The sequence below is a fragment of the Cyrtonyx montezumae genome, unplaced genomic scaffold (genome assembly GCF_038088225.1).
Source record: "Cyrtonyx montezumae isolate F1298 unplaced genomic scaffold, pur_monq_1.0 scaffold_36, whole genome shotgun sequence".
Lineage (NCBI taxonomy): Eukaryota > Metazoa > Chordata > Aves > Galliformes > Odontophoridae > Cyrtonyx > Cyrtonyx montezumae.
Genome location: NW_027072041.1, coordinates 4,143,023 through 4,160,821, shown reverse-complemented (window position 1 = coordinate 4,160,821; position 17,799 = coordinate 4,143,023). Strand labels below are relative to the sequence as shown.

General features: G+C 36.5%; 1 protein-coding gene across 1 annotated transcript in view; it reads right to left on the bottom strand.

Moving 5' to 3' along the window:
• TMC1 (transmembrane channel like 1) overlaps window positions 1–17,799 on the bottom strand; it is a 53,644-nt gene that overhangs the window by 13,818 nt on the left and 22,027 nt on the right. The window contains 6 exon segments of the mRNA XM_065745458.1: window positions 55–199; window positions 4,314–4,456; window positions 7,598–7,696; window positions 8,624–8,730; window positions 14,697–14,778; window positions 16,896–16,986. Of these exon segments, the coding sequence (XP_065601530.1) occupies window positions 55–199; window positions 4,314–4,456; window positions 7,598–7,696; window positions 8,624–8,730; window positions 14,697–14,778; window positions 16,896–16,986 (667 nt within the window).

The window sequence follows — 17,799 nt, the reverse complement described above, 5'->3', positions numbered from 1 at the left end:
ACAACAATGTGAAAGACAAATCAGATTACATCTCTTTAGTGATCTTTGTTTTACCTTAAAGCTGGTAGTGATAGAAGCAAACTTATTATCTGCTGTCTCAGGATTGCCAATCAAGTAGTCCCAGCTTGTGAACATTTTCCAGCTGAAATTAAAGCTAGTATCATCCCCACCACCTTCCTCATTTGCATTCCTTGCCATTCTACAAAAATCAAAAAGACGCAGAAAGGATCAATTAGAAATAGTTATGTTCTGTGAGTCTGTTTTTTAAATTCTTCCTAAATATCTAGCTTTATTCTGAAATATATTTATATTATTATTGTAACCAGTCATGTTATATCTAAATATAAAAATAAGGCATTGCTTCTTGAAACAAGGGAAAACAACAGAGATTTTGATATTTTTAGAGAATGTATCAGATCATAATATTTTTTCATGAGAAGGACTGAAGGTACCTCATGAACATCTCAGAGGAATGCTGCTGAATAAGAAACTCAAACACAACATTAGGTAGACCTGTCAGAGATGAAGTTGCAGTAGATTTGATTAGAGCCTTCATTAAAAGGAACAAAAGTCTTCTAAAATAACTAGCCAAAACAAAATAAAGAAATCACTAATAAAAGATCTCATGCTTGCCTCTCATCTCATAAGATTTGAACCTCATTTTAAATAAGATTTGCAACCGTTCCTACAAACATCAAATTCTTCCTTTATTGATTTCACTTTGTTTTGACTGCTAAATTTACTCTTTCAAAGTGTTGTCATTCACATAATAATAGTGCTCTTGTATCTGTATGCTTTATCACTTAATTCAGCCCACTAAACAGAAGGATGGAGTCTGTTGGTAGCACATAAATCATTTAACCTTGGACACTGCATTGCTTTTTGGTCAGAGAAACACAATCCTTTTTATAAAGCTGACTAATGCGGCAGATATATTTTATTAATGTCAATAAATAGTTTGTAACACATTTCTAACTGTCCAATGAAATGCATTCTCTCAAACAGAGGAATAGAATTATAAGTAAGGGATACAGCAAATTCTATTAAGCTGGCATAATCTAATGCCAGTTTGTTGTTGCTGTAGTAGCTGTTGTTACTGCTTATTTACAGAATGGCATATCATGAAACTGTCTTGGTAGACTCTGCTCTGTTCCTGCTTTTTGACTGAGGTAATCTTAGACTAAGGTAATTACTTATAAAGAGTCTCTAAGAAAATACTGAACAATCCTATGCTCAGGATGTCATTTCCTTGAGACCAGAAGTGTTTCCATTTCATTTCCATAGAATAAGCTGTAGAGTGAAGCTGTAGATATCTCCTCTAAATATAATAATATCACTTATACTCCTCACTTTTTCATGCGTGCATGTTTTCTCTTTCCCAGATGCCAATCAACAGGACAGCACCCCATTGCACTGCTTTCTAGAAGAACAGGAATAATCATCTTCAAGAAAGGCCGTAAGGAAGACCCGGGGAACTACAGGCCTGTCAGCCTGACCTCGGTATCAGGGAAAGTTATGGAACAGATGATATTGAGGGAGATCACACGACACGTGCATGGCAATAAAGGGATCAGACCCAGCCAGCACGGGTTCACCAGGGGCAGGTCGTGCTTGTCCAACCTCATCTCCTTCTATGACTGGGTGACCAGACAGGTAGATGAGGGAAAGGCTGTTGATGTAGTCTACCTGGACTTCAGCAAGGCCTTTGACACAGTCTCCCACAGTATTCTCCTAAGGAAACTGGCAGCCCGTGGTGTGGACAGGTTCACTCTTCTCTGGGTGGAGAACTGGCTGGAGGGCCGTGCCCAGAGGGTAGTGGTTAATGGAGTTAAGTCCAGCTGGCGTCCTGTAACGAGTGGTGTCCCCCAAGGGTCAGTTTTGGGGCCCATCTTGTTTAATATCTTTATTGATGACCTAGACGAGGGAATTGAGTGTACCCTCAGTAAGTTTGCAGATGACACAAAGCTGGGAGGATGTGTCAAACTGCCTGAGGGTAGGGAGGCCCTTCAGAGGGATTTGGATAGGCTGAACAGCTGGGCTGAGCAAAATGGGATGAGGTTCAATAAGACCAAGTGCCGGGTCCTGCACTTTGGCCACAATAACCCCATGCAATGCTATAGGCTTGGGGCAGAATGGCTTGAAGAATGTAGAGAGGAAAAGGACCTGGGGGTGTTGGTTGATGCTCGGCTCAACATGAGCCGGCAGTGTGCCCAGGTGGCTAAGAAGGCCAACAGCATCCTGGCCTGTATTAGAAATAGTGTAGCCAGCAGGAGCAGGGAGGTGATCATCCCCCTGTACTCAGCTCTGGTACGGCCGCACCTCGAGTACTGTGTTCAGTTTTGGGCCCCTCACTACAAGAAGGACATTGAGGCCCTGGAGCGTGTTCAGAGAAGGGCAACAAAACTGGTGAGGGGTCTGGAGCACAAGTCTTATGAGGAGCGGCTGAGGGAGCTGGGATTGTTTAGTCTGGAGAAGAGGAGGCTCAGAGGAGACCTTATTGCACTCTACCACTTCCTGAAGGGGGGTTGTGGTGAGGAGGGGGTAGGCCTCTTCTCCTTGATAAGTAATGACAGGACGAGAGGGAATGGCCACAAGTTGCGCCAGGGAAGATTTAGATTAGACCTCAGGAAGCATTTCTTTTCTGAAAGAGTGGTCAGGCACTGGAATGGCCTGCCTAGGGAGGTGGTTGAGGCACCGTCCCTAGCGCTGTTCAAGAAGCGTTTAGATGAGGTGCTAAAGGACTTAATTTAGTAGTTGGGTAGAGATAGTGATAGGAGGATGGTTGGACTAGATGATCTTATAGGTCCTTTCCAACCTTATGAACTTATGAACTTATGAACTTATGAATCAGAAGACTGCAAGAACGGCTCTTAAGATCACCAGGTTACAGACCAGCAGTAATGTCACATGGCCAGGTGGGAAGGAAGATACAGCACAATTTCTCTGTTTTATTCTCTAAAGTTCTCTGCTAGCATAATTTTTAGTCTATTTTTTATTTGTCTGTCAAATATTACTCCCAGAAACTAAGACTTCTAATCTTCACAAACACATGATCAAATAAGTATTTTAAAAGACATTTTCCAACTAAATTAATGACTCTTTTTATCAAAGCAGATATTTGTTTTCCAAAATACATGTATAATTGAAGCTTGTCTGTTGTTTCTGTTGTTTGATTGTTTTCTTCTGGAATGCTTTTGGTTTTGCCCAATGCAAGAAACCACACAATATTTGAAAAATAGAACATGATTTAATCTGGTGCTTATGAAAGTGAAAAATATTGTCAACATCACAAAACACTGGAATAGATTAACAATGACCTTCTCTAAATTCACAAGTGTCCCACAATCCCAATCTGTAACTTCCCAATTATTCCACCCAAAGAAAATTATAAAGCTGTACTTCTAGCAAATGGCATTTTTTGTGGTAGGTGTTCACTGTGCGTGAATCAAGGTTATTAAACATTATATTTACTAGCAGTGTATCTCTTCTGAAACTGTTAGAATCATCACTGTTTACTCTAATATTGTGTTTGGCTATAAAATAATAGTGAATTAATCCATTTCTGGTCCTAAGACAAATTTCAAGTCCAGAATCTGGGAGCTGAAAGCCTAATGTCTCAACAATTGTACTGCCTAGGCCCAGTTTCATTTACACGTTTCCTACTGATTTAAAGTCATGTTTGTAACATTTTATTTAGCACAGTTTTACACTGCTGGAGATGTTTGCCACAGGGCATTAGATCTTTACTATGACCAATAGTATTCTATGAAACCACTGTGCAAATGTGACTTAACCTCTATAGCCTTGAGGAGAGTTGTTTGCTGTGGACTATGAATTACACAGAGAATAATTTGCCATATGTTTCTTCCTTTTTTGCCTTCTTTCTTCGTAAACGAATTTAATTCACATAAGGTATCACTGAAAGAACAGCTGAATGTCCTTAATGTTAACTGACTTAATGCTAGATACAGAGCATTATGAAAAGATGGTCTGACAGTTCTGTTCCTTATGTTATGATGTCATTTTACACTTTGAAGTCACAGGAGGGAAGTGTTGGTATTTCAGTAAGGGTTTTTCGTACTTCCACAAAGACAGTTGATGCAAAAATAAATAATTATAGGCCTAAGGAATCTTATAAAATTTTAAAAGAAGTCAGCCTTTCTTTTCATTTTTGCTCCACTGGTGTTGCATTTGTCCTGCTCTTCAGATTGCTACATCCCAAAGAGTATTTCCTAAAAGAAAGTCTCAGTGATTAACATTGATATTTCTTGTTTTTACAAATGTACTTCATTTCAGAGCCTACATAAACTCACGTTCGAATGACAATCATAAAGCTGTAGCCAATAGTCCCAACACCAACAAGGAAATAGGAAAGGGGCATCCTGAACTTGAGCCATCCAATTGTCCTCTGGTTATTGTAGTAGCCATAAAAAAGCACAGAATACTGTGCAAAGCCCTGAAAATTCAACAAAAAAATGTAACATCACAGGTCTGTTAGATATGCACATAATCAGAATTTCATTAATAGCAGCATTATGAAGCATTATTTTCAGTGCATTCAGAACAGTCATAAATATCACTATATTAAAGCTAACAGGAAGGAAAAATCCCTCTTTTTATAAGTTTAGAAAGACAGAATATTTAATTTAAGTTTTCTAACCTTTTCTCTTTAAAACTTTTCATGGCAACTCTATCTCCAATAAAAAAAATTCATCCTCATATTTTGTTCTATAGATTACTTGCAGCAAAAATGAAATATTTTTGCTTCATTTCCATATTTTTGTGAAACTTATTTGACATTACATTCTCATAACTTCTTTGTCTAGAAACATTTTTTTCTGTTCACTGAATGATCATTTAGTATGTTAGTCATTACATAACTACTTATTCTTTGGATGATTGTTCAGTATGCAGGTTTTTTATACACTTAAACTCCAAGGCTATAAAGAGTGTGAGGTGGGCGAATCTTTCTTTTCAGCACTTAGAAGTTTTCCTATTTTTCTAAAAGAATAAGAATCCCCTTCTCTTCACAGATCAGTTTTCTGATTTTTCAGAGTAATTCACTAGTACATGGTAAACTATAAACAATTGAGGGAGTCTAAAACAATTCAAATAAATGAGGCTTTCTGATAAACCTCAGGTTAGAATAGGAATCTCTTCCTAGATGATTGTAACCAGAAACTTTCTGACAGCAGCTCCAGCTGAATGCAATGAATTCAAGACAAGTATAGTGTTCAGACAAAATGTAATTAGTGGATAAATCATTATTTTGACACTAATACATTAGTAGGAGGTTTCTGTTAGTTGAAAAGAGATGTTTACTTCCCTTTTGGTGTTCACTATCTCATATTATTTAAATAACATCTCTCCTTTACATCATAACATACAACATGCAGTTCATCTATACTTGTTCTCACTACAACTGAAATTAATCATAGTATAAACTAAAAAAAAAAAAAGATTTGCAATTATTAGCTGAAAATGAAGTATGAATATATCATAAATAATTATTATATAAATAAACTATAAGAAATAAATACATTAATACTCATAAATTACTTTGAACATCCAATAGTCACTACCAAATAAAAGGTACTGTTTCCTACACAGCTTAACTGAAGGTGTCACTATCTTCAGGGAATATTTTTCAACAGAACATTCCTCAAGAAAACTTTTTTACCCTTAGTACTTTAGAGGATTCATTCCTTTCACTGCCCTATTCTATTTTAATTTCCATTGCATTTGCTCCTCATGTTAACTGCTACTCTTATTTACTAAACTTTCTTCATAGCTGTCAGATCCTGTTTCTCTCAGCTATTATAACTTCCTCCTCCTTCCACCATCTGTCTACATTCATCTTTCCTCAGCCCTGTTTATTTTAAAAACTTTATTCCTATTTGCTGTATAAGCCTTTTTTAGTCTGTATTCTCTTTATAAAGTTTTCAGCTCACTACAAAATTCACATTTCTCCCATAGCTCCCTGATTTTTTAATTTCTGTTTAAAATGTCATCATTATCTAAATTCCCAGCAACATGTCTAGACATATTCTTCCTGTCATTCAAGTGTGTAACTCCTGATGAATCAAATATAATGTCATTTTATGCAGCAGTCATAAGAAAATGTTATACAGATGTTTTCTTAGAAAGGTAATGTTCACTTCCAATCCATATCTTTACAAGGAGAGACTTTAAAATGTGGAGAAAAGTAAAGGAGAAGTCATCTGATTACTTAATACGTATTTATAGTCAAAAAGGCAATCAATGTACCTTCTACATATTATTACATTAGTTTAAAATTCAGTATTTTGCATTTAACAAGCCTGAAAGATTTTGCTTATAAATGAGAAAATGTTTTAATCAAGTTAAGTATTTTCCTGTGTTCTGTGGTATTATTACCAGATTTGCACCACTGGGCTTAATATTTAAAATTGAGCCAAGAAAGAGCCAAAATATGAAGGCATTTGAGGCTATACCTAAGAGTATTGAGTTACAAAGGACTGAGATCTAGATGTCACAAGATTAATGATCTCTGTACACCCTAACCATAGTCAAAAATGGTAATATAAAGGAGAGGCATAATCACTGTACATTTCTGTTTTCTTTTTTTTTTGATTAATTGTTTGTTTGTTTGTGTGTTTTCAGGGAAGATCAGAGATAGTTTAATGCTGGAATGGGGATAGGTACAAAAATATTCCTGTACCCTAATGAAAATGCTCACGCAGAGCTCAGTATCCAGGACTGTTCCATGCTACCAGCATAGCTGGGATGGGATCTCAAAGGCACCAAAACCATACAAACAGGCTTTTTCTAAACGTAAGTCAGTACGCTAAAGGTTGGACACACTGAGCTGTAAGATAGAGGAATTTGTACTTGAATTTATTTCCTCAAGAAATGAATTTGCTTTTTGCAATCATGCTCATGCTTTCTACTGCTAAAACTCAAGTGATAGAAGATAAGTCTTTACAGTCTTGGTGCTCTTTGTAGAGAATGCGCAGCAGATTTAGAGATAGATTACTCTTATCTCAATAGATGCCACTTCCAACAATATGAAGGAAAATCTAAACTAGATCCACCATTTCACAGGTGAAAAGTACCTTACATTGACCACAGTCTATAGAGAACTCTAACAACCTTCTAACTAATATGTTGCAATACAAAAATTTTCATCAGCTGGCCCTATACCAAGTTGGATCATCTTTATGCAAAGAGGTCAACTGTAGAGACATATCATGTGCAACATCAGACAAGTTGTTTTCAGGGTGAAAAGGGAGTATGACATCTTTAGGAATAAATAAATACAGATGATTAGCTTCATCTTTAAGTCAATATCCAGAGATGTGGATATGGTATAGACAATTTTTCCAGTGAGTCTTTGCATTGCTTTAAATACTGAAATGTCTATGTGGAGCTTTGTCATAAATTTTACCTCTAGGGGAAAAAAAATCTATATTCAGAATTTGTGGGGAAAAAAAGTTCTACTTTCATTTTTTTCCTGAAATATTCCACATTAAAACTTGGAATATTAAATAATGAAGACAAAGTTCTTAATAATCAAAAGGTCATGTGAATATGCAACATTGTAAGATTATTCACTTACACTAAAATCCCAAAGAGTAGCAAAGTTCATAGCCGTAGCTTCTTCAGCTCTTGGAACAGTTTTTCTAGGTAAAGAGCCATATGGTTTTCCCATCAGAGCCTGGAAACAAGAGATGATAGCAATTTACATTTTAAAGCTAAATACCAACAAAGGGAAGGGATTGTAATCTGCCAGTTCTTAGGAAGACTTTTCTTGTGCTCCTTAACACCTTAATGAGAATGACCTACTTCTCCACGTCTTCATTGCTTCCCACATTAATGTTTGAAACTATGCCTGAAGAATGAATTAATGATATTTTCTACTTTTAAAGTGACATTTCACTAGCATCAAAGTGTTACCACGGTATGTCAAAGGCAGTGAAGAAGTTTAAATTAATCAGTAAGGTTTGTTTTAAAGACAAGGCCAAAAGATTAGTTTTTTCTTGTCAAGTGGGATTTCATTGGTTAGTTAAATTAAATACAGGGGAAGTTGTGAGGGATACAGTTTTTGGATTCTGAGTCCCAGTGTTCTGGCAATATGCTTGCCAAGCCACAGAATATGTCTTCAAGGGATACCTTCCAGGCCTTTCCCTGTGAATACTTGGACATATTCTCTGTTTTAGGTCTAGTGGAAAATGGATCACACTACTGAACTGTTATACTAAGGAACAAATGGAAATTTCCAGCTTACAATTTCCCACTTGGTCACTAGAAAATAGATTGTGAAGGAGTGAAAGTGAGTAGACAACAATAACTTCAGTTTCATATAAACTCTCTTTTTTGAAGTTTTGCACCATTTCAGGCAATGTAAGACCACTTCTGGGACAGAATCTTACCTACATTTTTCTGTTAAGATTAATTCAAGATACCTCTCTAAAGACAACCTTCTACAAATAAAGTATACCTTTATGGCTTTTGTTAATCGTACTAGTTTTTAATAGAGCATAAAGAGATTACACAATTATTTGAAGGTCATGTCCTATGAAATGTCACAGCAAAGACAGACATTCACATACCAATCTTCAATGAAAATTTAAAAAAATCACACCTCAGGCACCATTACAAGTCCAAATGTCAGTCCAAAGAGAATCATGTTTATTCCATACATCCAGCGTAAGAATATGAAATAAGAAGCTACCGATGAGCCAAAGTGACCTATGAAAATGTAAGATGTCAAAAAAGGGAAGACCAGTTAGTCTTCATATAATTCTTTACCTTAAGATGAAGTTGTTCAAAGATTTTTATTCTAAAATTAAATCAAAGGATTTTTTTCATTTTCTTTACTAATACTATTCTAATAACTGTTTTCCAGAATGCATTCATCTATTTGGCAGAAAAAAAGAGAAATAAACAAACAAACAAAAAAATACTACTCTTGCAAACCGTTTTGGTCCTGTAAATATTATGATATTTATTCATACTAGACCCACTGATGAACAATACAAAGCAAGTAATTTCTTTTTCTTTGTGGGACTAACTGGATTTATCTTTCCAGAGAAAGAAATCCCTTGCTTCACAAACACAGCTTGATTCACAGTACTATGACTGTTGAATTATTTGATTTGACATGATCAAGAATGATCTTAGGTAGCTGCAAGTGGTCTTTATATAAAACCAGATACACTGCTTGCCCTCATCCAACACAATTTTCATTTGACATATTTTTACATTAATCTGTACCTATTGGTTTCATGGCAATTTAATAGTCCTATTATTCTCATAAGGTGTGTTTATTGCAGCGGTTTTTTTTCACCAAGTTGGCAGTATCATTTGGCAATGATAGGGCAGTATGGCTACCTGTGCTTCTCGGTTTGCAGGAGTGAAAGCTTTTAATAATTTTAACTTTGTTTCACCAGTACAGTATTTCTTATTAAAGTAATCATCTCAGTATTTCCTAATTGATCTTTTACCATCATTTAGGACCTTCATTTACATTTCCTTCTCACCCTCTCTGTAACCCTGACTGCTCTGAGGAATAGAGCAGACCTCCACGACACTACAGTAATACACATCAAGTGATTTTTAGAAGAGCCTTTATTACATGTTAATTTCTGAACTGCATCACAAAGAGGACAGACCTGTACAGTATTATCAATGCACGGCTTGTCAACCTTTTTTAAACTGGTGCTCAAGAGTGTTGCTCTGAAAGTAATGCCTCTTATTTTAATCTGTTGGCTTAACAGTGTCAGAGATAAATGGTGGTGGTGCGGGAGTAGAAGTTGAACCAGGCAAGGTTCAGCTTGTATATTAGGAAAAATTTGTCCTCCAAAATAGTGGTCAGGTGCTAAACATGCTGCCCAGGGATGTGATTGAGTCACCTGGAGGTGTTCAAGAAACATTTCAATTTTCTAAGGGGCATGTTTTAGTGGGCAAATATTGGTGGTAGGTGGACAATTGGTTTGGATGATCTTGGAAGAATTTTCCAACTATGGTGATTCTATGATTCCATGATTTCTGCCTATATTCTGTTACATTTTATTGCCATGAGACAGATAACAGCAGAGGTGTAGTCTCACATGGAAGTGTGTATGAAGTGAAGGTGTGTCACTGAATGATACCCACTGACGAAACAGTGGATGGGAGCACAGTGAGACAGTGAGTGGTGCATTTCAACAGTAGTGACAGTTATGTGAAAGACAAGGCACAGTTCAGATGGTATGCACAACTGTCACATAATAAAAATGAAGTGTCTCAATCAGTTCATCCATGCAAATCAACAGATTGTGACCTGGGAACTGTACAGAGTTGAATAGCAGCTTCAGAGTGCTGAAAGTGATGGTGCCAATGTTGGCACATCAGGTGGGTCCCCCAGAAGCTCCAACAAGAACAGAAATTACATAGCACACAAGTTTATCAGGACCTGTGTGTGAGTGCAGCATGCTCCTGTTCATCTTAAGGAAAAAAATGCATAGTGGTGGTGGCTACAAGAACAGTGTTGTTTTTTTTCACCTGAGAATTTGCTCTATCATATAGTTTTATTGTGCTCTTTTTATCTGGTGTAGTTTTCATGGAAATAAATATGAGGCTTTAGTTTAAGAGTGATCATTATATTTCTGCATTAATTCTAATCTGTAAGGCAAAGATTGATTTGAGACAAATCATACTTGCTTGTTCAACTGCAAATTTTTAGAAGGACTGAAGAATAAAAATAAGTGTTTCTCAGTGGTAAGAAAATTTGATTTACTGCCTACTGTTAACATTTACTGCCTCACCTACTTTGAATTCATTTATAAAGAGCCCATTTTGAGAAGAGGAAATGCAAATAATCTTCATGTAAGAGCATATAAATGACTTATGCTAAAAAATAAGAAGGTTGGAAGCTAACAACTAAGATTTGCTGACCATTAACTGCTCCATCATACAAATGTATTCAGACAGACAGGGAAGTCTCCTATAAAGAGTATACTGCTTGTAGATGACAGGCTTTTATTCCATTCATGAGTTCGCTTCTTACACATCCTATTAGTCAGGATCAACAGTCAAATAGAATTTGAAGTTTCATAAATTTTAACTCTTCTATGTGCTGCTGACATCACCTACTGCATTTTGTTAGTATTTATACTTCTGTGCTTAGCGGCCATATCTGAGTTCAAATTAAATAGCTCCTAGCATAATATTAGCAGTTATCGTGGAACATGACTTTAAAATTTGACCCCTAGGTTTTTTGGAACAAGAAGCTGTGGGTCTATAATCTCTTATTATTTCTGTTGGAAGAGCAGATGATACTTAGAATCATTTATTTTCGGGTATGTTTAACTAGTGAATAAAATATACCAGATACTTTTCTGCACCCTGATGGTAAAAAAATTATCAAAAAAATAAATGTTAATTTGAACTTGCTCTACTGTGTAGTAATATGGAAAGCAGTTGTACAGACACAACTCTGAAGCAGTGAACTGTGCCGACACATTTTATATGTGTTTTATATAATGCATCAGATTTCTAAGAATAGTCCAAACAGTGTATTATACCCACCACAGTCTGATGTCATTTGGTGCTTTTTTTACTCTACTGTCTTCTCCAGAAATGAACTGTTGAGTAGACAGTGGTCAAATTCTTCAATGCAATTATATTTTGCCAAAAAACGTCAGCCCTTGGAGCTAACATGGTCAAGAACTCACATCCACAGTGGTGTCTTAATAATGATATCTATATTTTAGGTATTGATCCAGGAGTACAGTCCTAGTGTTCAATCACTTTCTTTCACCTCTCCTCATACTTTTGTGCATTCTGAGAGATACAGGGTAAACATGAAAGGTATTTTGTGCCAACAAGATTGTTTACTGTGCTTTCTTTAGCATGACCTATTATGTGCTTAAGTCAGTAGTGTCGTTGTTTCACAACCAATTAAACTTAACCTGGAAAAAGAAAGCCATTGGAGCTGCAACATAGGAGTCAAAGGGCAAGTACGTCTTTGTTCAGTTTGTAGCCATCTAGAAGTACATTTCCCCCCACAGAGTTGCTTCTGTTACTTCTTTAACTCAATTGCACTTCCAAAGATAGCAACAATTAAGAACATTTAATTTTATGGAGTTCACACAGACAAGCTTGAAGCTGTGCGGAATATGCACTGTATTTGATTTCTGATTAAATCTGGAAGTTTTGACCAGAGTTTGATATTAAAATAATGGTTTTTAAAAGTTATCTTGTACTAACTCTGCTAACCCAAAATTTGGAGAAGACTAAGGTAATCTTTGATTCAGCACTGTTTGTTAAATGCCAAAATAAACACCAAAAATAAAAATAAAAAAATAAAAAAATAAAATGTCCTTTACTTTTTCTAAATTTAATACAGTAAAGTCAGTAGAGCATATATATATATGTATCTTGAAATTTAACAAAAGCAAGTGTACAGTCTTGCACCTAGGGAAGAATAATTGCAAGCACAAGTACAGGTTGGGGGAAGACCTGCTGAGTGAGGGACCTGGGTGTCCTGGTGGACAACAAGTTGACCATGAGCCAGCAGTGTGCTCTCATGGCCAGGAGGGCCAATGGCATTCTAGGATGCATTAAAATGATCGTGGCCAGCAGGTCAAGAGAGGTGATCCTCCCCCTCTACTCTGCCCTGGTGAGGCCTCATCTGGAGTACTGTGTCCAGTTCTGGGCACCTCAGTATAATAAAGACAGGGATCTCTTGGAAAGAGTCCAGCACAGGGCCACAAAGATGGTGAAGGGCCTGGAGGATCTCCCCTATGAAGAAAGGCTGAGTGAACTGGGTCTCTTTAGCCTTGAGAAAAGAAGACTGAGAGGGGACCTGATCCAGGTTTATAAATATCTGAGGTGTGGGGGACAAAGTGGCGAGGCCAGACTCTTTTCAGAAGTGTGCGGAGGATGTGGGGCTGGACTCGATGATCTCTTGAGGTCCCTTCCAACCCCTGTGATTCTATGATTCTATGATCCTGTGCATATATAAAGTTCAGTTGTTAATCAAATATTTAGAAAAAGTTGGAGCAGAAATTCAGTCTCATTCCCCCAGTGCACCTTAATATTTCCTCTTTCCTTATACACAAATTGTCTTACTTCTATTTCAGTTTCTCTCACTTCTGCTTTTTCAATATCAAGATACCCTTTTCTTCCTGAGATTTGGCAACTTTATTAGGCTCATCATTAGTATGACTTTGATCTAAGTACTTTATATTTACTAAAATAATGAACATGATGAGAACTACTACTTGAATTACCCAGAATCAAGTTAAGTTGTTATTTAAAGCTACTTTAAATATTTTCTTATTAAATATTTCAGACTTGTATCTTTATGCCTTTTTCAAGACTACACAGTTTTGGACCCAACTGTAGACTAACTGTACTTCTTCAGTTACTAATATTCAGACAGTAGTTTGTTTCTGAAAGTAATAGTTCTTTTCAGTGAGATAAATGAAGGAAAAGGAAAAAAGATAGAAGATAAAAGAAAAAAGAAAGAAAAGAAAGAAAAAAAGAAAGAAAAAAGAAGAAAAAAAGAAAAAGGAAAGAAAAAAAGAAAGAAGAAAAAAAAAGAAAGTTGTAATAGAAAAAGAATAAACATTACAATTTTACCTCTTAAAATTATGAAGTATTATCCTACCATGATTTTGAGAGCTTTACTTTTGAGAGCAAAAATATTACTCACTGCAAATGAAAACAATTTCTTGATAGACGAGAAAAACTGGAAGGATCACCCCTTTCTATTATTGTATTCATAGTTCACAGGAAAAGAGAAACGCAGCAAGCATTACTAGCAGAAGAGCCTATTCCAAGGATTCTTAATGGAAATTCACAGAAACACTGCTCTCACAAAAACTCAAAATGTCTACTAAGTGTCCCAATCGGTAAATTATTACATGTATCTTACTGCTGAACTTGATTTTAACTAACATCTAAATTGAGTAGATATTCAGCAGTCTGTATGTCATATGTTTAAGGACATTACAGAAGTCTTTTTGGCGTTCAGAATTCCACAAAATTCACAATGTGAATTCTCGATTCTTTTGCTGTTCTGGCAATTATTTTTAGATGCAATTAAGTTGAAGTTCCTTCAAAAGGCAATTTCTATAAATGCAGGCACTATTTCAAATCCTCAGCAACACATCTGTAGCAGAGCCTCACTCAGGTACTCGTGAAGTCAGATTTCCTCCACATAGAGGAATGCATCAGTGGAATTCTCGAACATAACAGTAGCATTAACTACACTGATTTGTTTATATTTATGCCTAAATACATGGTGATGTCCAAGACTATTAATTTTCACTCTGTTATATGATAGAAAATCAAATAGATAAATCTGTAACACCTCTTAAGTGAGTCTAAAAATGATGAAAAAGATATCATATAAATAATTCCGATATGCAGACAAAATAAAGTGAAGGTAGACAACAGCTAAACCCCAGTATCTCTTTTCCAAGTTTAACTTCATTCCTGGGTCTCACTATGTATAAGGTGCCTAACATTCTCTCAAGGACATTTTGAACAGGCTATAATATAAAATTTAATAACTATTAATGAGAGAAGAAATACTCATTGCTTTAATGCCTGTATGTTTAAACAGGGACATATGTCTAAAGTACTAAAAAGTAATATACAATTTTAGCATGCATCAGAGAGATGATAGTAGATAGTATACTTTATTGTCATTCACAAGTACTTACTTTCAATCTCTTTTATTTTCATTTCCCAGGGTATGCAGGCTGTTTTAAAATTCTCAAAATCTCTTTGGAATTTCATCCATTTCTGAAAAAGTTCATACAGTCAAAAAGATAAAAAATAATTTCTGACCCCAGATGTTCTATTCCCCCTTAAGCTAGCTAGTGTAACCCTTAATCATACATATCATTCTGTGGCAGAGTGCACTGCAAAAGAAGCACTAGATTATGAAGAGTCATCTCTTCTTTTTTGTTCTGAATATGTCTCCCACTGCCTTTGTGTGACGTTTCTATTTCTTCCACATGAAGAATGATTAAATAATCCCTTCCTTTCATGACATTCATTTTTTCAGAATTGTTTCCGGGAATTAAATTTGTTCTTCCTTTTGCTATTCACAGTTCAGATTTGGAGCTCAAGCTGTGTCATTTAATTGCAATTACTCTACTCACTACTTTATCTATTTGATAAGTAGAACTTCTGTAAGTGAGCTTCCTGTGCACAGCTGTTTTACAGCCAAATCCCTTTTTGTGAATATTAACGTTAATAAGATGAGTCTACACAACTGCCTGCAGAAAAACCAATCTACTGAAGGGTAAACCTGGACAATATAATTAGTCCTGCAAAACATCCATACTACCATTCTGCAACAGAATTTTGAGTAGGAGTATACTTTTGAAATGAATCTCCCAAACCAGTCAGTTTACCACATTTACTTTGAAGCTCTATCAAAGCATAAAACTGATATAAAAATATACTTTAGAAGTGTACAAATCCATATCAACTGTTACTGTGTAGAAGCACACAGGAGCTGGATCAAAGTAAAACTGACCAGAACACATATGATGTGGACATGGAGTCCTCAGCAACAACTACTCAGCCTCTCAATTGCACTCCTACAGAGCCACATAGCTTCCTAGAATATATCTGAGTTAGAGTAATAAAATTTTGGCGCAATGGAGGTGCCTCTGGTATTTTTACAGTGGGCAAAAAGATACTTTCTAATCATTCTCAGGATCAAGAGAAAGACTAGGCTTAAGATCCAGTATGTAGAGAAATAATCTACACCAAGATAATTGTTTCCAAAGGATGTATCCAGATATGAGTCTTTGTAATTCTTGTACAACAGCTGATTTTTCTATTGATAGTTGTCTTAGTCAAATGAGTAATAAACTGGTGATGTCTCAATCCACCTGTGAGATTAATTAGAAATTGTATCATGTGAGAGTGTAAGAGACTTATTTTATACCACTGCCTCAAAGTTTGCTGATGATCATGTCCCAACATGTCCTAGCTAGTCCTGGGCAAGGGTTGTGAAATCCTTTGTCTAAGGGACAAGCAGATGGACATGTCCTGGGGCAACAAAGAGAGATAAGCTGCAGCTCAGTGGCCACATAATACTCTTTTGTATAGTACTCATCTCCGTGGGGAGATAGCCATCTCAGGAGATGCTTGCCTGGGATGCTAGCACAGGATTTGTCACATAGGCAAGAGAAAAGGAGGATAAAAGAGAGACCGACCACCATGAGGATGGGGTTGGTGTTCTTCCATCAGAAACCTCATGAGCTGATCCCTGCTGCTGAACTCCCTCTTGGGCCTGCTGCCTGAGACATGCTGCTTTCTCCTGGACCTCGCCGCTCCTTTGAGGTGTTCTACCATCTGAACCCTCATGAGCTCATCACTGTTCACTGCTTCTACAGTGCTTTCCCCACGCTGCTTCTCCTGTGCTGACCCGGTGCCGCTTCTCCAGGACAGCTGCTTGCTGCTCAGGGCTGCCCGTTGCTGCTGCTGTTCTCCCCACTTCTGCCATCCCTGCTCTTCTGCCTCGGACCGTCAGAGCCACTTGCAACTCTTTTCCCCACGTTGTACAAACCCTTGCTTCTTTCCTATCTTTCCTATTGCTTGCCTTCCCTTCCCCATCACCCTAACAGTGTCCGCCTTCCCCATCTCCCTGGTTTATAGTGGTAATAAACTGGTTAGACCAACATTTGAACCATTGTTTCTTAATCTCACGCCAGGTATACACGTAATCTAAGAACCTTGTCTGCCTCCTTTATATTGGAGCGTGACAGAGAGCAGAGGAAACAAAAGTATTAATAACCAGATGAAGAAAAGAAAATTCGTTTTGGAAGATGAGCACATATGGCAGCAATCTTCAAAAGGCTTCCCTTTTGCATTACAGGAAGTTTGTAAAGTAATATATTTACCTTGGTCATCATCACTTTGTATGCATAGAACTTTTTTCCCTTTCCTTTTCCTAGAGCACCTTCAAATTTTTCAACAAAAAGCTGTGCTTCTCTGGAAAATAAGGGCAAAAGAGAGGTATGGGTGATTACAATTACATAATTACATATTTTTAATGTAATTTTTCTAACTCCATATTGAGTAGATTTCTGTATAACCTTGTTCCATTAGTAATGTTTATGAAAAAAAATCTCAGATTTTGTTCCAGCTGACTAAGAGAAAATTATTTTCATTTTTTACCTTGGAGATTTGTATATGCCAGTGCTTTGGTTCCCCTGTGTCTACACTTCCCAAGACCATGTTTAATTCAACTCTTGAGTATTTTTGCATATATATTCACTAACTGAACAGAATAATTCCTTAGAATTTAGCATCTGTGGTACCAGAAAGACTGAAATTCTTATTATGAAGATATGGAAGTTAATAATACACTGATGATACAAATCTGAAGGTTGGTTTTTGTTTGTTTGTTTGTTTGTTTGTTTTTTATTATTGTTTTAAAGAATATGATGATCATGGATTGAAATAATAAACAACTAACACCGAGAATGTACTAATGTTTCTCTCTTACATCCAAACTTTATTTACAAATGTGACTTTCATGCATCCCTCTATGTAGAAAATGGGCCCTAAGAGCCACACATTCAGATATAATCCACTGAAAAACTGAGTAAAATTCTTAGATGTTAATTGCATGCTGACTGGTCAACTATTATATGACTTTTACCTGGATTATTAAAAAGCATTATATATAATATCATTCATAGAATCATAGAACAGCAAAGGTTGGAAGGGTCTTAAAGACCATCCAGTTCCCACCCCCTGCCATAGGCAGGACTACCACCCACCAGCTCAAGCTGCCCAGGG